We start from the raw sequence: 21,396 nt of genomic DNA, 5'->3' as shown, positions 1-21,396 counted from the left end.
GTAATCTAGACACAATACAATACACAATAAACACGATACTTATTTCCCATTCATACCACGACATTGGAATACATAAAAAACATTTAAAACAACAGTTCGAACAGAATACTACCTGGAAATACTTGAAATTTCTCGAGAACAGAACTGACTAGAACAGAAACTAGATGCACTGCTGAAACAGCACGAAACTTACCGGTCTCTTTAAAGAGACACGTCAGGACCCGCATCCACCGAAGTGGACACTTCGTTTGTGGGACTGTGTACCACCAACCCACAGACCAGAGTCAATTAAATTGACCCTGTCCAGATACCACCCCAGTAACGGTACTCACCGGGCAGCAAGAACGGAAGGCCTCGGACTGGACTGGACTGCTACGACGACAAACTTCGGACTTCGGACTTCAGTTACGGGTGGACCTCCGGATACCTCGGACCTTGGACTCTTGGCTTGGGCTCTGGTCGGGACTCGCCGCGTTCCTCCACCGTCTCGTCTGGATGCTGGACCGCCTCCTCCGTCTCCTCCGTGGGCCTGAGGGATACTTGAGCAGAAATATCTGCCACTGCGCAGAAGAGTTCCGTCACGACTGCAGAGGGTCAGGGGGTCGGCGTGGCTTCACCGACGCGTGGGGAAAGGGCAAGTCCCTATTCGGGCGCCATTATGTGGTAAATAAATAAATAATACCCTATTTTTGACTAGACATATATCATAACAGATAGCTCAATAAATAAGAGTCAAGGTTCGAGGTAGTAGGAGTTTTTTGCAGGTTTAATACAGCATAAGGACAGGAACAGGACAACCTGCATAGGAATAGGATGACAGGGCCCAGCAGCTGCTGGGGCTGGGTCTGGGATGAGCGCGCTCACTTTTAATAACAATACATGAGCATATATACATAACGCAAACACATAGCATTACATTGCAGTAGGCGTAGCAGTGGGTGGAGCAGAAGGCGTGACGCGTAGCAGTCGCGAAAGATAAGAGTAAAAAGAAGGTGTAACTCAGACATGTGATGCAAACGTAACAGAATATGTCATGAATGGGCGGAAACATAGGAGGGGGCTACCTAAGGAGCCGGGGCCTCTAACCTGGTGGTGCGCGCAAACTGGCAATGACGTGTTACGAGGAGAAGCTGGGGGCTATGAACTCTGTGCTAGGAGCAGAGACTAAAGTCTGGAGGGTCGGAGCGACATGTACCTAAACCCTATCTAGTATCTGATGTTTAGGGAACATGTTGATATAAACTAGAAGTCATGAGGGGAAAAGCTAACTGACTCTAAGACTGGAGCATGCATTTATTCTACATATAGTGCGTGATGAAGAATATTAAATGACCATTAAATACAGTATTTCTCTTAACATGGAGCCGCATAGGCTAGACAATGACGGAAACTATTGATGTAGTTCAGTAGCTTAGGAATGCAGAGAAGGAGGACTAAACTGATAGCTGGAATCATAACATAGTCTTGGCAGACTCAGAGGCAGAGCCAAGCTGCACCGGGCACTGCGAGGCAGGAAGTAAGTGAAAGGTCGAGGATACAGGTGGGGGCTGGATCGCTCCTCAGCGAGGGTTCAGGAGACAGGAGCTGAATCTGATGTCCGGGCCCTGTTGAGGCCTGGAAACGGGGACTTTATAATGAAATAACGTGCACACTGAGAAACGTGGCAACATTACTTTACATAGGCCTGATACTCATATTACTCATGGGGACTGGGAAATGACATACCAGAGGTGGACACAACTATAATTGCGTCTTGAATCGGACATGGGGAATAACATACGCATATTGATCATGCACACATAACATATGATGGATGACACGTAGGGACACAGAACATGACAAAATTTACTTTTCCACAGAATAGAAAAAGGGGGTTCGTCGATCTTGTGCACAGAGAAAGTATGCTTCTTTCTTTGATATCCATAAGTTTATTTCTGCCTCGTGAACCATCATTTTGAAGGTATTCTGTAATCGTGGTGTTGGATCGATTAATATTTTCCTGTAGAATTTGGTGTCTGAAAGTAGGGAGAGGCACTATAGGTCATATCCTTCTTTCCCTAGGATAACGATACCTCCCCCCTTGTCTGCCGGCTTGATTATATTATCTGATCATTAGATCATAGCTCTTCAAGGGCCTTCTTCTCTTTCCTAGATAGATTTTGAAAAGTTGTCATCGTCCGATTTTTCAGGTCATCCGTAGTGCCTGCTCGAAGGTTTGTATCTCAACCGGCACCAAATTGCTTGGAGGGTTGAATGTCGATTTTCTCTTCAAATCGGTGTCCTCATCATTCTCTTTTGGTTCCTTGCCTGCAAAGAAGGCTTTGAGTTTTAGAGTTCTACAGAACTCTGCAAGTTCACTTTTTAGTTTAAATACATCAAGTGTGGGTGTCGGGACGAAACCAAGGCCTCCATTGAGCACTCTCTCTTGATCCTCAGTGAGTGTCAAATTTGTGAGATTTACCACTAAGGATTCGTTTTGCTGGTACTCGGTTTCTCGGTTGCCATGCTCCTGGTAAGCATGTTTCGTTGTTGGTCCTGCCATGTGAGGTTCTTTCTTCTTCCTCGTTGTTGTGTCCGGCCTCTCTCTAAAAAAGGCTGTTGTTGGATTTCTAATCCAGTCATTTGTTGTCCCATCATATGGGGTATCGGCGCCGTTCCATGGTTATATGGATGCATCCACCCTGGGTATTGTTGTATATAGGGTTGGAAATATGGTCCCTGATGTCCCATGAAATTTGTTCTGGGCCATCTATTACCTCGACGTGGTCTTTGATATCTGTAGAACTGTCTTCCTCTTCTTGAGGGTTGTTCTTCCTGACCCCCATCAGAATTGTCCGAGGAATTCTAACCATTTGATTCGTTATCTGAGTTTTGTTCTGGTGCCGTATATTCTTCCTTGGTGTATGGGTGCATTCTCTCTTGACTGAATCGTTTCAAATCTTTTCCTAACTTCGTTAATTTATTCTGCATAATGTAATCTTGAGTCTTGTTCATCTCTTTATTTATTTCCTCCAATTTCTTTTTAAACACTGAGATGTGTACGGACTTCTTCAGATCATTTTCGCAGACTTGTATTTGTATCAACAATTCGTCTGAGAGTCTTTTTGCTGTTTTGACTATTAAAATTAAATAGTCCAACGTGCACTTCCACGAGATGGAAGACCAGTCCCGTCGAAACACAAGATCATGTAGAAAAATACGAGGAGCTTTGCTCACCCATAGTTCTCTTGGTGCTGACTTTGACCTCAGGTATTCTGTCATGATTATCCCATGGATAGCAGTCCGGATTTGTTCCCTCTTCTTTTCTGTTAGGGCTTCCCAGTTATCTGTCTGTGCGATGGCTTGCGTCAAATCCGTATTCTGTATTAGTGGTGTGCCTGTAAAATCTCATTGATATCATCCTCCGTGAAGCTAAGTCCGCAATTATCCTCCATACTTCTTGCTGCCCAGTAATAGATCTGTCTTCTAGGTTCAAAACTTACTAGAGTGAGCCTAGATAGTAACCCTCGCAGCTGCACGCTGCTTAATCAGAGACTTAATCAAAAAGGAGGGGGAGGAATAACTGTCCATTCAGTTCCCCTGGTTAAGGTACAAGAAATCAAAAAAGGGGGGGAATGGACACTTGTAACCACGTTACCTTGGTTATACTTAAAAAACCCTCCTAAACGCGGTGATTCAGTTGTTAAGGGAGGTATATCTTTTTCTCCGCCCGACACACGCGTTATGGCATAGTCATAGAGTTAGTTAAATGTGCAGTATGCCCACCTCAACCTAAGGTAACCTCTGGTCCAGCGTGGTAGTGTCCAGAGAGAGTATGGTGCCCACAAAAAGTTTAAAAAGAACAAGCTAACATCAAATAGGAATTTGAATACAAGTAAGATGTTGCTTGTCAATAAAATAGAAACTTCTAACTCCCAAGCACACGTATGTTCATTAAATTAATTCCACTAATTCAGAATATCACACATATCATAGGCAAAGAACATGTGAGTCAACAGGCTAATAGTCTCTGTATCGTGCTTTTGTGCGTGGTCCTCTCGCCATGTGTGTGGGCGAGAAACACACATGGCGAGAGGAAACTCTGGAGCAGTGCTACTCTAGCTGGACTAATAGAAATGAATGACGAACACTTGATACAGATCAGCAGGGAACCGACACGAATATAGCATTTTTGGAACCCACGTGTGGGTTGGAAATATCACCACGCACAAAAGCACGATACAGAGACTATTAGCCTTGAGAAAGTCGCGGAACCACTATCTGTAGCGACGAAACGCGTTGGCTGCTGTTTGCTGTTTGGAAGAAATCAAAATTAAAACAAGACAAGAACTTGACCTGAAAATTGGAACTGTTGACTCACATGTTCTTTGCCTATGATATGTGTGATATTCTGAATAAGTGGAATTAATTTAATGAACATACGTGTGCTTGGGAGTTAGAAGTTTCTTGGTGAGAGACTAGTCTCTTGATTTATGGAGTTTGTGTGGTTCTCCATACCTTTGAGCACTGTACAAATGATTTGAAATTGATTAATTTTTAGTGCGAATCTAAACCCTAAGCGCCACTGAACCTATAATTCAACCACGTCGCTATTTGTTGTATGTCAATAAAATAGATAGGGTATACCAAAAGACCGAGTTACTAGGTCCTGTTATACCACTTGGAAAAACCAGTCAACATGTTTCTGCTCCTCCTCGCCCAGCCGGGTCTGTAGAGCATTCGTCAGGACGTTTAAAAAAGGTTTTAGTACTTACACTATTTGTGCAGTGCTTACTGTGGGTATTTTGTTCACCACTTGTCTATTGTTTGAGGTTTCATTGTACCTAGAATACACAAAAAAGAACTTGTAGGCATAACAGACATACATTATATAATCTTATCAAGAAAAAACGTTCTACCTATAATTTAGGGAACTTGGTGAAGTGATTATGCACTATAGCTACTCTGGGAGCTAGTTGTAAGGAGTGTCATTGTGTTAGCTTCGAAGGGGATATCAGTAGCATTCACAGTTATTTCTGGTGGTGTTATGTTATGTTACTGATATTCATAAGATAGATGTGCAGCATAGCTACAGAACCTCTTTCAGACAAAATAGCGTTGCTGTTGGCATTGTTAAATAGAGGTAAGTGGCAGAAGATAAACAATCTGATGCCATTTATCCTAGATGACAAGCAGAGGGAGTGGCCAGTCACTACTGTAGGTCCATGGTACATTGAGTGTTTAATTACTTTTTGTAACCTTAATTCCTACACTCAGCTCACTATTTTAACATAAGAAAACAATATTCCATATTGTTGTAGGGACTTAGGGGCACATGCATCAACCTAAGTACGGATCAAAAACGAGTCGATTAGCAGAATCTGTCCCTTGCAGCCAGTATTTAGGCAATTAGGATGCATCAACCCAAAACCCATTTGCAATATAGGTAATCGTACATTTTGTGATTACCTAAATTGTGAATGCTTTTAGGGAATCGCAAATTGCGATTCCCTATTTGGGATGCATCAAAGATTTTCTTAAATGCGACTTCCCATTTAGGAAATGCTAATTACCATCAACTGCAAGATGATGGTAATTTGCAAAAACTTTGAAAAATGTACAAAAGTGCATTTATCAAAGTGCCATGTGGCGCACACAAATGTTCAGGTCAATCAAACAAGGGCCACCTCACATTGGGTGGGTGTATATCCGGATGTCATTGGAATACACCTTCTTTGTTAAAATACCCCTCACACACCAAAAGGGCCCTTGGTGTCATGCTTCATCATCGGGGTCTTCCCGTCCCGCTGCGGGGCAGTGCTGCGACAGGCGGATACGCCGGAGCACCTTTAGATGGAAGTGCTACGTGTTTGGAGTGAGTGTCAGTGGGGTCAGGAGTGATATATTAGTGAGTTGTTAAAAAATACCTGGCCTAGTGGAAAAAAGAAATTTTATTAAACACTGGCTGGTATTGTTAAAAGAAAAGTGAAGCGGAGAGATGGAGCTAATTAATGGGCTCTCTCTCCTATGTGGGTCAACATGTTTCAAGGCGCAAGGCCTCTTCGTCAGGACCTTAGGGGAGATCCCCCTGTCACTCACTAGTGTTTTCTCCACAAAGGTAGAAAAGGTGTATATACAAAAAAGTGAAAAAAGAGACTATGTGTGTAAATACAATTAATAATTACAACACTTTTATGCTACCACACTAATAATGTAGTATGCTTATCAATGGAGGAATTATTGCCTCATGAGCCAGCTTTTGACAGAAGGGTATAGTGGGGTCCCAATGAGCCCCTTGCACGCTTGTGCTTCCTGGGTTTCATAACCACGGAAGCAGCAGACGAAGGAGGAAGCACAAGCGTGCAAGGGGCTCATTGGGACCCCACTATACCCTTCTGTCAAAAGCTGGCTCATGAGGCAATAATTCCTCCATTGATAAGCATACTACATTATTAGTGTGGTAGCATAAAAGTGTTGTAATTATTAATTGTATTTACACACATAGTCTCTTTTTTCACTTTTTTGTATATACACCTTTTCTACCTTTGTGGAGAAAACACTAGTGAGTGACAGGGGGATCTCCCCTAAGGTCCTGACGAAGAGGCCTTGCGCCTCGAAACATGTTGACCCACATAGGAGAGAGAGCCCATTAATTAGCTCCATCTCTCCGCTTCACTTTTCTTTTAACAATACCAGCCAGTGTTTAATAAAATTTCTTTTTTCCACTAGGCCAGGTATTTTTTAACAACTCACTAATATATCACTCCTGACCCCACTGACACTCACTCCAAACACATAGCACTTCCATCTAAAGGTGCTCCGGCGTATCCGCCTGTCGCAGCACTGCCCCGCCCCGCAGCGGGACGGGAAGACCCCGATGATGAAGCATGACACCAAGGGCCCTTTTGGTGTGTGAGGGGTATTTTAACAAAGAAGGTGTATTCCAATGACATCCGGATATACACCCACCCAATGTGAGGTGGCCCTTGTTTGATTGAACTAAATCCCTGTTAAGAGGAGGACGTGCCCACCTCGGTGCCCATCGGCACCACCTCTTCACTCCCCCTTTTGATTTCCTTGCACACAAATGTTCTTCATGCATTGCATTTTGCGACTTCTAAATAGCGAATTGGTAAAATTTGCTATTTAGAAATCGCAAAATGCAGGCTTGATGCATGTGCCCCTAAGCATCTGGTCACCAAGCTTCACACATGGATATAATAAATCCAGTGAAACCAGGTGAAAGTATTTTTTTGTACTAGAGATACCCTACCTCATGTCCCCCACTCACTGCAGCATAAAACAAGTTGAGCTAGCAGTTAGCATTTGGATATTGACTTACTACGAAGCCTGTTTGCTATGTTAAAGTAGAGATTTGGATAGAAGTCTCTAACTAATTCATTTAATCAAGGAAGTGCTTAGATGTTGGTCTTTGGGTGTGCAAACTAGAAGCGCAGAAAAAAATAATCATATGTCTTTTCTAATATGTGGCTTGTCCATTACAGCTTGTAATACTAGCAACACGTTAAGTTCCTGACTTGTACTACTGATGAGTATGAGGAAATAATTCCACAATGACGGGCTGTTCTTTCTGCATCTATAGGAGTCCCAAGCAGCCCTCCCCTGAAGAGCTACATGTTCTTTGTGTATCCTGGGCCATGATAACTAAGTTTCAGTGTTGAAGGAGGAGAAAACAAACTTTTCAATTCAGTGACAGGAATTATTAGAAGAATTTAAACATTTTAAACTCGAAAGGAAGATTTTAGACTGCTTTCAGTGCAGTCATTCACGGAATATATTACCAGCAGCACAGACGGTCTTGGACACAGAAGAAAGTGCAGGTCATTTAAATTTGTTGAACAAATATTAGGAACGTTTTACTCCTCACTTGATGGCTTTGCCACCTTTGGAAACATTCCTTTATTGTGTTTGCTCTGTTCGTTGTTTAAGTTTGTTTCATGTACATGTTTCTGTTTATAGATGAGTGATGTGCAAGCTGGAGGTGCCACAGTGTTTCCAGACTTTGGAGCTGCCATTTGGCCCAAAAAGGTAATGCAATGTTTCTTATTCTTGATCGGACCCTCAGCTGTTCGTTACATTATCATTACATTACACGAGGGCTCCTCATGGTTCTACATGTTCTTAACATTTCGTGATCTTCAGCAATTATGGATACTTTAGGGCAGAGCCTGTCACTCCCTTAATAAGAGCATGACTTTAGAGAGAAATAGTTGTTAGACCAGCTTTAATCCTGATGTGCCAATTGCAGGCCTTCCTTTAATATCTGGTAAAACAAATAGAAGCATCTCAAAGATGGGGGTCTGTAAGTGACATTTGGTCCAATGAATTGGTGTCTGGGCAGAGCCCCTACACAGCGCTCAGAGCAACAGGGACTGACTAGTCCAGCGCCAGGACTAACATTTCCCCTGGTCATAAATCCAGGACTATTAAAGGGGCACTACTGAATGCTCGGTCCTTGACTAAACCCAAAACAGAAATAGCATTTTGCTTCTCCGGGGGAAGCTGCCTCCTTTAAGATCTCGTTGTCCAAAAACCACACTTTTACTGGCTTACTAGTGTACCGTCCCCCAGGACCTAGACCCGGGTTTTTGGAGTCTTGGTGCAAAATTTTAGAGGCACTTGTCACTACCTCTTATACCACCATTCTCGGAGATTTTAACTACAACCTTTAGAAAGAGCAGGACACTGACACACAAAACCTCGTAGAACTTATGTCATTTCTGGGCTTTGAGGAACTTGTTCAATCTCCCACCCACAATGCTGGTCATATCTTAGATGGCGTTTTCACCAATCATTGCAGTCTAACGATTGAAGAGGTTAAGCCACATAGCTGAGTTGACCACTCGTTGATTCTGTTTAAAGTCTTGCAGAATCCCTCCTCTACTGTTGAGAGCAGCTTCTTCCCAAGGCACATTCGCTACAGGGAGCTAAGCAACATTTCTGCGCCCGACTTGGTGGTGGATCTGGCCTTTTCTGGGGCTGGTAGCTTCCCCCTTACGACAGAGGGCTTTCACAAGTGGATTTTTCAAACCTTAAATATTGTCACCCCTTTTAAAGTACGCACCTTTAAGAGAGTCAAACCCACATCACCTTGGTTTTCGAATGAACTTAGATCACTCAGAAGGGAATGTTGCAGGCAGGAACGCAGATGGCGGCTAGACCCTTGCATTAGGGAGAAAAACAAGCAGAAAGCTCTGCTTCAGAAATATAAGCAAGCCATCTTTCAAGCTAAAGCTCATTTCCTCACTAATAAGAAACTTGCTGCAGACACATCCTCTAGCATTCTCTTCAAGGTGATTAAGGAGATCTCGGAACCTTCTGGGACGCGGCCTTGTACCCCTCTCAAGACCTCTCTGATAGAATAGCTACCTACTTCAAGGACAAGGTCCTTAAAATCTTCAGGGAGCTCAACCATATGCAAACGGCAGAATTAGAGGGTGGGGAGATCATGCAGGATCAATGGAGGGTTGAGTCCCCCTCCTACTCTGGCAGCATTTCCCCAGATTACTGTGGAACAAACTTTGGGTTTTCTTATGGGCCTCGAGTCCGGTTCCCCCTCTGACCCTTGCACGCCCCTCACTCTCAAGATGGTTTCCAATCTGATTGCTGACTTTCTTTGCAAAGTGTTTAACATCATCCTCTGTTCTGGCTGCTATCTGGACACTTGGAAAGAGGCAATTGTTACACCCCTGCTTAAGAAACCGAATGATGACCCCTCTGAACTGAAAAATCTTCACCCTATCTCCCTTCTTCCAGCCACTGCTAAAATCCTAGAGAAGTTCATCAAAATTGAGTTGATGAATTACTTGGACTCTAATGAGCTCTTGGATGAGTCACAGAATGGTTTCCACGCTAATTACAGCACCTAATCCGCCCTTATTGCTGCCACTGACAGCATCCGCATGCAGGTCGATCAGGGTGGGTTGGTGGTGCTGATCATGCTCGATCTGTCGGCGGCTTTTGACACCGTCTCTCCCACTCGGATGGTTCAACGTCTGAAAGAGGTGGGAATCTCAGGTAAGGCCCTGCAGGACCTCCACTCCTTCTTAACAGAGAAAACTAATGTTGTTAGTTGTGGGGGTTTCAGATCTAAGGCTTTTAGCCTACCCTGTGGCGTTCCCCAGGGCTCATCCCTGAGCCCCACCCTCTTTAATGTGTATGTGGCCCGCTAGCCAAGCTGGTCAGATCCTTTGGGTTTCAGGTGATCTCTTACGCTGACAACATGCTGATCATTGTTTCGATCTCTTATGATTTGCAGTCGGTCGCTGGGAACTATAACCAGTGGATGGCCAGTATCATCAGATGGATGCAAAATATCTCCCTTAAGATCAATGCAGAAAAAAACGAGGACCTAGCTTTTGGTCCCCAGACTTCAATTTGATCAAATGCCTGATGGCCGTGAGCTTCTGGTCCCCTTCCTGTTCCCGCCAAGACAGTCAAAAACTTGGGGGTTATTTTTGACGTGGGCCTGACTTTTGAGGCTCAGGTCAGTCGCACTGTCAGTACTTGCTCCTACATTCTGAAGACTCTCAGAAAGGTGTTCCCGTATATTCCATTAGCACTCCACAGGCCCACAGTCATTGCACTGGTTACCACCCGGCTTTACTACTGTAATACCTTGTATTTGAATACTAGAACGGCCTCCCTGTACAGGCTTCAGTTCATACAAAACGCGGCTGCTAGGCTGAACCTTAATATCCCGAAAAGGCATTCAGCAAAGGTGGAGCTTCGCCCTGTGGTCTGGCTTCCTATTAGGAAGCAAATCTTTTTCAAAACCTTGTACACGGTTCACAAGGCCTTACATAATATAGGTTTGCAACGAATATGTGATGTTACAATGCGTGGTGGTACCACGCGGTAGGTAACAACACGGTTGTTACATCGTCCGCATTGTTACCACGCAAAGTATTACATCGCAAGTCGTTTCAACAACTTGCGCTAGATAGCACGCTGGACTTAGGAATAGTATAAATTACTATTCCTACTTAGGAATAGTATACATTACTATTCCTACTTCAGTTAGCGCAACAGCAGGGAAGGTGTTGGATTTAAAATCCAACACATTCCCTGGTGTTGCACGCCACCTAGCGCAAGTTGTTGAAACGACTTGCGATGTAATGCCATGCGTGGTAACAACGCGGACCATGTAACGTCTGTGTTATCGACCCGCGTGGTATTACCAGCGTTGTAAACCCTGTCTTCCGCTCGCAACAGCTGAAAACCATGTTTAAATGGTACACGCATGGGAGGACTTTGAGAACTTCAACCCAGAAAAAACTGAACATCCCTAGAGTTCGCAGAGCCAGATGGGGCGGCTGCTCCCTCTCGGTGGCGGCGGCCAAACTTTGGAATACTCTACCCTCCTCGATCTCCAAGGTGGAACCCCTTCCGAAGTTCAAAAAACTACTGAAGACCTGGCTTTTCTCAGTTTAGACAGCAGCCTCTCATTCGCCTCTCCTCTTCCCGTCCGCTCAGCGCCTTAGCACCCTCGGGTTTTGTTGTGCTTTATAAATCCCTATCCTATCCTAATGTGAATGTTATTGGGACACGATAACTTGTTTAGTATTTTGATTGTATACAGTTATTTTCTATGTTATTTTTGGCCCAAATGTTTTGATGATGTATCTGGTCCAATGGATGATAACGATATTGACAAATGTCACTATTATTTTATGTGTATTTTATTAAATATTAATGAGATTCTAACTGTTGTGGTTAGAGCATAATTGGGTGTTTTTTTGGCACTGTAGTTATGTCGGTTGTTCTTGTGTTGATAATTTAGCATCCACATAGTGCAAGTTTCGATTTTAAAAAAAAGTCCAGGGGAAAACCTTTGTATTAGTTTGGCTGCACCCTATCCCCTATGCCTTTATAAAAGGAGTTACTCTCTAAACTGTTGATGGTGACATACAAAGACCAATTTTATTCTACTACCCACACTGTTCTTGATGACACAGAATAGGTTTCTAGCTATGTGCAAGAATCGAATTGATTACAGCTTCTTGAATTTGTGGTTGGTCTACCCATCAAAGTGCTATTGTGAAATTTCCATTCATTTTGTATATCTCATTTATCTTTGAATTTTTAATTTTCTTGAAATAAGTTTTCAACTATTAAAATGAAAATGTTTGTAAAATACCATCAGTTTACAGTTATCCAATCCATAGCATGAACAATCTGTGTATCGCTTTCAGATTGTGGGTTTAACTCCCATTAATAGGTAGGTTATATTGGCTGCTGAATAACGTAGTTGGTTAATTCCTCTTCTGTCCAGCTGTGTCAAGGTCCACAAGCCTTACTCTTTGTGGTAGAACTGTAATACGTGTTATTATAAAGGCCACAATACAGCTACTTGTTTTATGCTGTATTTCAGTCTCTCATCCTTACACTATTTGCTAATATTGTCTGATATATCATTCAAGATGTCAGTCAATCCTTCAGTAAAGTCATACACTTTCCAGAAAGCTTGAAATAAACTTAAACATCTGTTTGCTTCTATATCTATTTATACAGCTAAGCCTGTTCTACAAAGAGCATTTCTGTTTATTTTGGATATACATGAATTGCGCGTTGAATTTGCCACAAGCAACAATTGTTAACTCTTTGAAAGCCTCTCATGGATAATAACCTGTATTTTCAGGGTACTGCAGTCTTTTGGTATAATCTGTTCAGAAGCGGAGAAGGTGATTACAGGACAAGACATGCAGCTTGTCCGGTACTTGTTGGAAGTAAATGGGGTAAGTACTAACTTTCTAGTTCTCAAATGGTGGATATCCCTACTGTTTTTTTGGTTCCCCGTTAAATATGTTGGGCTTATAGTTATTGCATCCGCAAAATTTGTTTGACTTTAAGTTAATATAAATTTGTTGAGGTGCAGTTGGCAGCATGGCCGTGGGGATCAAACTATTGCAACTCTGCTGTGGCCTAAACAACATCCAGGCAAAACAGACAACACACAATCTGCATTCTAATGAACAAAAAGAGAGAAATGATGGCCAAGTGAAGTGTACATGAAGCAATACGAATATTACCTTGCCTTGACATCGCACAGGAGGAACAGTGCCTTTGGGAAGAGATCTAACCCTGAGTGCACAGAGTGGTACAGATGGCATCTCCAACAGTAGCATCTAAAAGTGACCATGAGTTGCAGGCCTGCTGTGGCGGATGTTCCACATGCCCTGCCCTCCTTTCCACTGGGAGGTGGAGCAAAGCAGGCGCCATAAATTTGTCACAGTTTTCCACAGCACAGGATTCATCTTTGTTTGCCTGCTGTGTTGAAACGCGGTGGGGGCGCTCTACACGCACCAGACCTCCTTGCTGCTGGGAGGCGGAGCTGAGCAAGCGACATAAATTTGCCACAGTTTCCCGCAGCACGGGACACATTTGTGTTGGCCTGGTGTGGGGACAGACTAATACCCCAGACCTCCTTGCCACTGGCAGTCAGAGCACAGCAGGCACCATAAATTTGCTGCAGTTTCCTGTAGCTTGGGATGTCTCAGGCCAAGAGCAGGTGGTCTGCACCTGTCTGAACCTGGACAAATCTGTTCTGGGCTATGCATTCCCTTTTGGCTCTGACATCTGTTTGCCATTCTCTCTGCATTATGGGTAAGCAGAAAGCAACCTTATCCTATGCTGTAGTAAACGCCCATGCATAAATACCATTCTTTCCTACCGTAACTCAGCTGTGGGAGCTATCACCAAGGAAATTACCACTGTTGAGGAGCAACTGGGTCTAGTGCAGAGTGAACAGAATAACGATAAACCATTATTGGCCTCTATTACTAATGAGGTGACCCCGTCCATGGTAACCTCTGTCACTGCAGGGCTTCTGGCATCTAGTATTCTAACTACTAAGGCCCAGGTACATCAGACCTTCTCAGAGCCCAGTACTTAAGTGGCTCACCTGTTGACTTTACAGACTAAACCAGGTGGCTCAGAGAGCGAGAATAAAGGAGGGAACAATGACAAGTAGCCCTTACTAGGAAAGTCAGCCTCTGCACGTCATCCTCACGCAGGGGTTGTGGAGGGCCTAATTAGGTTAGAAGCTCTGATACGAGACTCTTTCAATTACTGTAATCAGTGGCTAAACAAGATTCAGGCTATGATTTCCAAATTGGTGGAATCATTTAACATAGTGGTTAAACCCAAGTCTCTCTCCTTGAGTGCACCTGTTACTACTGAAGAACCTTTGCAAAGTTACGATCCATTGAACCATAATACTAAGTCTCTTGCACTTACCATTAGGAGTTTAGAGGCTGCAAGGGAGAATGTTGGCACTCTGAAGAACACAGCTAGGTGCCACAGGGTTCTCATTGGGCGGTCCCCAGTATAAATAAGAAGAAGAACCTAAGTCAGACGTGCTTTGAAGCTAGGGGTCATATACCCCATTGAGCCATTCTGTTGAGGGGGTACAGTAAGACCTTCATTTGATGCTATTACCTTGGACTTACCACCAGCAGCGACCCCTTTTGTATTTGTGTTGGCCAATGCTCCGCAACTCAGTAACAGAAGGAGCAAAAACTTTATGCAGCTGAAGAATAAGGTCACTCATTTGCTACATCAAGATTGGTCTGGGTTCCTGCCTCTCACTGATCATATAAGCATGGTCAGAGGTTTTCATGGGTGTGGAGGGATGTTAAAGTTTTTGAGGGGAATTGTGTGGTGATGAATTTTAAAAATGCCGATGTAGTCAGCAATCTTTTCTAAGGATCTTTCCCACCATATAAATAATACCTCCAGCATCGTGGCACTACCCTTGTTTTTTTGATAGATCATTAGACCACACAGGTTGAGAGTTTTATACACAGGAAGCACCCAGTGATGAGGGCTATTGGAAGGGACATAGAATCTATTTCTGCTACTATTAGATTTGAGGTTTGTATGTGATGTGGTCTCCCAAGATTGATTGCATTCGATAGGCACTATAACTCCTCCTAACCCGCCAGTCTCTATATCGTCTATGGGTGATGGAAATTTATTTAGAGTGCTTAGTATGAATATAGCTTGGCTAGTGAATAAGTAGGAGGACAGCCAGTGGTGTAGCTTTCTTAAAGAGTTCCACATTGTCTGTTTATAGGAACATTCGGATGTGGAATGTAAATTTGTGTTGGATGGTCACAGCTCTAACTATTTTCCAGAAACTTCAGTGTTACGCAGAAGGGCAAAAGGTGGTTTACTAATATTAACAGCATTGAGACTCAGTTGTCACAATACTGGTTCTCAGAATTTAGCTACTTTTTTACTTGTGTTTAAGAGGGGTGACTCCAGAGGTGAGCTGAGAGCGGAAGGCCGGTGCTGTACCCAGGCAGTAATGGATGCCTGTGTTCACATGATGCTGGTAGGAAATTTTAATGGATGACTGTGTTCATATGATGCTGATGGGAAATTATAACTTACACCTATGTAAAGTTTGCCCAGTTTCAGATTCCTACAATATAATGACTTTGGAGCCGATTACAATGTTGTCTGCCCGCCATCGCATAGTCAAAATGGATCACCCGCCATAGGTGCGGCGGTCCCGCAATACAAATCACGATGCACCCGCCACACTGGCTGGCGCATCCCGTATTTTTACATTGGGGCGGGCGGCAGCACCCGCCACAATGTAAAAAGACATGTATTACATATGTATGTACAACGTGACAGGCACCCTGTGGTACATGCATATGGAGGGAGGTACCATAGGTACCCCCCACGTTCAGCAAGCACACACCCCGACCCCCGGGGCCCCACAACGGGCCCCCAAAGGCATTTAGTGCCTGTTTTTTGCAGTGGCGGCGCCGCAAAAAAGACAGGCATCCTAATGCCCACAGCGGTGCCTGCACGGCACCGCCATCATAGCCCCATTGTACCTGGTCACACAAGGTGGGCGGAAAGGCCCGCCTTGCGGGACCATGGCGGATGGTCTTTCCGTCCGCCGCGGTACCTTTCCCATTCCCATCGCCATCCTAATTTGCCGGTGGGATTATTCAGGGCGATGGCGGGTCGGTCCGCCACCACCGGGACGGCGGACCTCACCGCCAGCCTGGCAGTGACGGACCGCCCGCCATCGTAATCGGCCCCATAGTTTTTTGCACTGCGCTCTTTAGACACCCCAAGAAGGGAGATTTGATTAATTCACGGTTAGCTGATTTTAACCTGGATATTTTAACCTCACCTGAGTCAGGCCAGGCTGTGGATGAGAGAAAGAGTATGCCAACCTTTACAGGGAAAGGTAGGGGAACGGTAATGGACTTTATTGTTGTTTCTTCTGGCCTATTCCATTTTCTTAAGGACTTCAAAGTGGGACGGCCAAAGTGACCACAACCTTTTATTAGCCACCTTTGAATGACACAGCAAGCCTAACATTCAGACTCTCAAGTATAACAACCAGCCATTAGTAGAGGATCAAGACCATAGAATAAAGCTGGCCATGATATAGCCAGAAGATTTTCATTTTAAGTTATTCCAGCATTGTGCACAGGATTTTGGGGTTTGTTTGGAACAAGGCGCTCCTGACAGTGCAATTTTGCCTTCATTTACTCGTATATGGAGGGTCCGTAAGCTAATGTTTCTCAGGCAAGGTAATCCTAAAAGCCCCCCCACCAAGGAGGTGGTTTGACGATTCTTGTAGCAAAGCAGAAGTGGGCTCTTAAATCTAATCCTAGAGATCCAACCTGAGTTTCTCTGTGTCAGTCAATATATAAACTAGCCAAAAGGAAAGGAAATAGCATTTACGTAGGGAAGGGTGGGACCAGCTTACCCTTGCATGTTCTGAGAGAGACAGTGGCTTGTTTTGGAAGATGGTAAACCAAGACTTATTTCATGCGAGTCGAGTACTGGTGACTTGTTTAGTTAAGATATTTTCCCATACTTTTGGGTTAAGCATTTAAAATCAAGCTTGATGATCCTGAACCTACTCTCACATTTAATCACCAAGTGAGGCAAATCAACTTTAGGTTTGACTGGGAGGAAGTGAGAGACGCTATCCTGGCTTTATCAACTAAAAAAGCACCAGGCCCTGATGGGGTACCAGATGACCTGTTTAAATCAAATGTTAAGTTGTGGGCACCTCTGCGAACTAACCATCTTAACATGGTAATGATTCTTGGTTATCTGAATTCCTGGTTGCATTCTGTGATTGTGCCAGTTTTTAAGAAAGGGGTAGAGATGACGCATGTTATCTGCTCATCTCACTAATTGGTAGGTGAAAATATTAGGAAGAATGATTTTACATCGATTATGCTCCTGGGCTGAACAGCAGAACTTGTTATCTGACATGCAGTATGGTTTAGACTTGGAGCCTTGGAGACCGTTGATCAATAGTTAAATCTGTACCTAAAAGTGTCAGAGTATACTGTTGCTAAGGATGGGTCAGTCCACCTAGTTTTCAGAGATCTCAGTTCAGCCTTTGATATAGAGTGAATAGAGAAAAGTTATGGGCTGTCCTGGGATCCGTGGGGGTGGTGCGGTACATCATTAGCTTACTGAAAGCATTGCACTACAACCTGACAGCCTCAGTTAGCTATGGTGATGTGGGAGAATGTTCTTTACCCTGCAATTTGAAAAGGGGGTCCATCAGGGCTGCATCTTAGCTGCTTTCTTATTTACCCTATAAATTAATTTCTATGATCAACACTTGTTCACAGTTGGGACAGACATACCTATCATGGGCAAGCGTCCAGTTGGCTGTGTTATTCTATGCTAAAGATACTCCTATCATTTCTAGCACTAATGTTAAAAGAAACTCGGGTTATGGTTATTTGACCTAAAACACTAAATCTAGGAGTTTTAACATCAAAGCTCTTAAGCAAATTTGGTCCTTTCCTTATCTTGGCATCCTGTTTGATGCCTCTTTGAGCTGATCCTTGCTCCTGAATCATGAATGCCTATCATTTGCTAGAGTTTTACACTGTGTTTTTCATTTTGCGAAGCGCTTAGGCTATAAATTCATGAATGCTACGATTAAAATTTAAAATACTAAGTGCATATCTACTGCCACCTAAGTATGTGACGTTTGGGGGTATGTCTCTGTACAATCACTCCAGAAAGAGGAGCATTCACTAATGAGAAGGTTGTCGTTCCTACCAAATAGTGTTACCTTAGAGGCGGTTCATCAAGAATTGGGTGTGAGCTATATATCTGATTTGGTATAGTTACGCCCCTTGTGGCTTAAGGCTTGTTTCAACCTGCATACAGTGTAAATTGTCTCATTCTGGGGAATTGTCTTGAGCTCACCGGCGCACTTTCCGTTACTTGACTGAGGTTCATAGAGTTGAATTTTCGGGCTCTTGGTCGGCCTGATTTATTTAATCAACCAAGTAAGATCACTAAGGTTGACATGACTTGGACTAAAAAAGCCTTTGTTCAGAGGAAACAGATGGAGAGAGAACTGAAAACCTTGCTAAAACAGACAGTCAGACATTTTGTCATGATTTAAACTATACCATCAATCAGGTCAGACCTATGTTTGGTTCCATCTAATTTTCATACATACATTCTCAGTAGCTTCATGATGAATCTTTTTAATCAGTTATTGAGAATACCGTCAGGATATACGAAAGACTCAGACATTTGCCCATGTTGTTGCGATAATGCTTCCACACAGAACACTTTGTACATGGGACAAAACATAATAAAATGCAGTGCCATAAGGGGTGAGCAGACAAAATATCGAGTTTTAAATATAGACCTACAATAATATCGGTCATAATATCGAAGGGACAGAATATATAATGTAAGTAATATCGATTTTTTTTTTTAATTTCGAAGGTAAGTAATATAGATTTTGTTAATATCGATGTAAGTAATATCGATGTTACTAATATCGATTTTTATATGATTTTTATGTATATTATTATGTATTTAACATGTATGCGTTTTTTTTTTGTAATATTATTTAAGTTAATTTTGTATTTTAGTACCGTAGCGGGTTGTGGGTTTATAGGGGAATAGGGTGGGAAGTAATTTAATTATACTAAATTTATTATTAATTTTTAGGAATTATTAATTAATTTTAATTAATTTTTGTGTGTATGTTCTGTAGCGGGTTCTGGGTTTATAGGGGAATAGGGTGGGAAGTAATATAAATGTAATTAAGTAATAATTTATTTTAATTAATTGGTATTGCTAATTATATTATTGTTAATTGATTTTTAATTGTTAATTAATTTTAATTGATTAATTGATAATTGTTAAGTGTATTTTATTATTTGAGTTTGTTGTGTGTTTATTGGGGAATAGTGTGTAAAGTAATTGATATGTAATTAGGTAATTATTAAATTTATAGTTGGGTATTGATAATTTATTGGATATTAATTATTAATTGGTAATTATTTAAAGGTATAATTTTTTGTTTATGAAAATTAATTTATTGTTGTTTAATCATTAATTGGTAATTAAATATTACTAAATAATATTTATTGATATTTTTAATTAATATATTAATACGTAATTATGAATTGCCAATTAATGTTTGATCATTAATATTGTTGGTATAACAAATGATTTAATTGTTCAATATTAGTTAATTGGTAATTACTTTTTAATAATTAATATGCTTTTGTTATAAAAAAAATATTGTATTCAATGTTTATTAATTGGTAATTAATATTATTTATTAGTTATTATTAATTGGTATGTATTATTAATTTATTGTTTAATTATTCATTGGTAATTATGTTTTTAATAATTGTTTATTGATATTAGTACATAGTTTAGATCTATTTAATAATTAATTTATCAAATATTTTATAATATTCATTTATTTATAAGTATGTTATTTGTAACTTCTACGCTATCCAACACTTTCTCTACTGTTGCAATCTCTGGAGTTGGAATAGTAATTTTTACCCCTACGCTAACCAACGTAGAGAAGTGTGGCTCAATGGTTAGAGCGGCAGACCCTGATGCAGTAGGATGGCCGGGACCAGGGTTCAATTCCCGCCTCAGCGGGTCTCGGGCTCAATTTCCTCGGGCCTGATAGTTCTCGCTTCGGTGCCTATTCTAATCATGAGTCCCACTCTGCACCTCTGGGCAATAGCTTGCTTAATCTCCACAACGGTCCCAACAACGCTGAGGATGCCTGACTTCACCTTGGAGGTGCCCAGGAGTGGGCTCCTCAAAGGGAAAGGCCAGGAAGGGTTCCTCGGCGGTATTCGTACAAGCGCCGAGATGCCTACGGGTAGTCGTGCGCTATACAAGTGCGTAATCATTTCATTTCATTTCAACACTTTCCCTACTGTTGCACTCTCTGGAGTGGGAATAGTAATTTTTACCCCTACGCTATCCAACACTTTCCCTACTGATGCACTCTCTGGAGTGGGAATAGTAATTTTTACCCTACGCTATCCAATACTTTCTCTACTGTTGTACTCTCTGGAGTTGGAATAGTAATTTTTACCCCTACGCTATCCAACACTTTCCCTACTGTTGCACTCTCTGGAGTGGGAATAGTAATTTTTACCCCTACGGTATCCAATACTTTCCCTACTGTTGCACTCTCTGGAGTGGGAATAGTAATTTTTACCCCTATGCTATCCAACACTTTCCCTACTGTTGCACTCTCTGGAGTTGGAATAGTAATTTTTACCCCTAAACTATACAAACACTTTCCCTACTGTTGCACTCTCTGGAGTGGGAATAGTAATTTTTACCCCTACTCTATCCAACACTTTCCCTACTGTTGCACTCTCTGGAGTGGGAATAGTAATTTTTACCTCTACACTATCCAACACTTTCCCTACTGTTGCACTCTCTGGAGTTGGAATAGTAATTTTACCCCTACGCTATCCAACACTTTCCCACTCTCTGGAGTGGGAATAGTCATTTTTACCCCTATGCTATCCAACATTTTCCTTACTGTTGTTTTTTTTGGAGTTGGTATAGTAGTTTTATTCCTTCTGTTATTTAATGTTTTTTGTAATATTTTAGCTAATGTAGTATATAATTAATAAAAAAAATATTTAAAGTAAATTTAGTTTTTTTAATTTGTTTTACATATTTATTTAATTTTTATTTATTATTTTATGTGTATAGATGTATTTGTAATTTATACTATTTTTCATTATTTATAAGCTATTAAAATAATTATTAAGTAAGTATATATATTATATAGTGTATGTATATGTTTTATTATTTTTCTAAACTATGTATATTACTTATTCATTTTAAATATTATAACATATTTTAACTATGCCTATTATATGTATAAGTATTATTTATTTATTTTTTTATTAAACTTTGGGGATGATCATGCATAAAGATGCACATTCTTATAACAGGAAAAAAAGAATAACATTTGGTAGAAACTTGGCAAATATATTTCAAATCAGAAACCTCCATAGATTACAACACATACACCATTAACAGCCCCATTTAGCACTACAATCCCAGCATGACACAGCCTCTCTAAAAATT

General features: G+C 41.8%; 1 protein-coding gene across 4 annotated transcripts in view; it reads left to right on the top strand.

Annotated features, from left to right (window-relative positions):
• The window catches only part of P4HA2 (prolyl 4-hydroxylase subunit alpha 2), a 285,306-nt gene that overhangs the window by 251,983 nt on the left and 11,927 nt on the right, over nucleotides 1–21,396 (top strand). For all 4 annotated transcript variants that reach the window (XM_078653103.1, XM_078653102.1, XM_078653104.1 and 1 more), the window contains 2 exons: nucleotides 7,960–8,028; nucleotides 12,641–12,737. In XM_078653103.1, coding sequence (XP_078509229.1) covers nucleotides 7,960–8,028; nucleotides 12,641–12,737 — 166 coding nt within the window. The remainder of the gene's footprint in view (nucleotides 1–7,959; nucleotides 8,029–12,640; nucleotides 12,738–21,396) is intronic.

This window comes from Lissotriton helveticus, chromosome 7 (genome assembly GCF_964261635.1).
Source record: "Lissotriton helveticus chromosome 7, aLisHel1.1, whole genome shotgun sequence".
Lineage (NCBI taxonomy): Eukaryota > Metazoa > Chordata > Amphibia > Caudata > Salamandridae > Lissotriton > Lissotriton helveticus.
The sequence above is the reverse complement of the archived record's forward strand: the minus strand, read 5'-3'. Positions and strand labels throughout refer to the sequence as shown.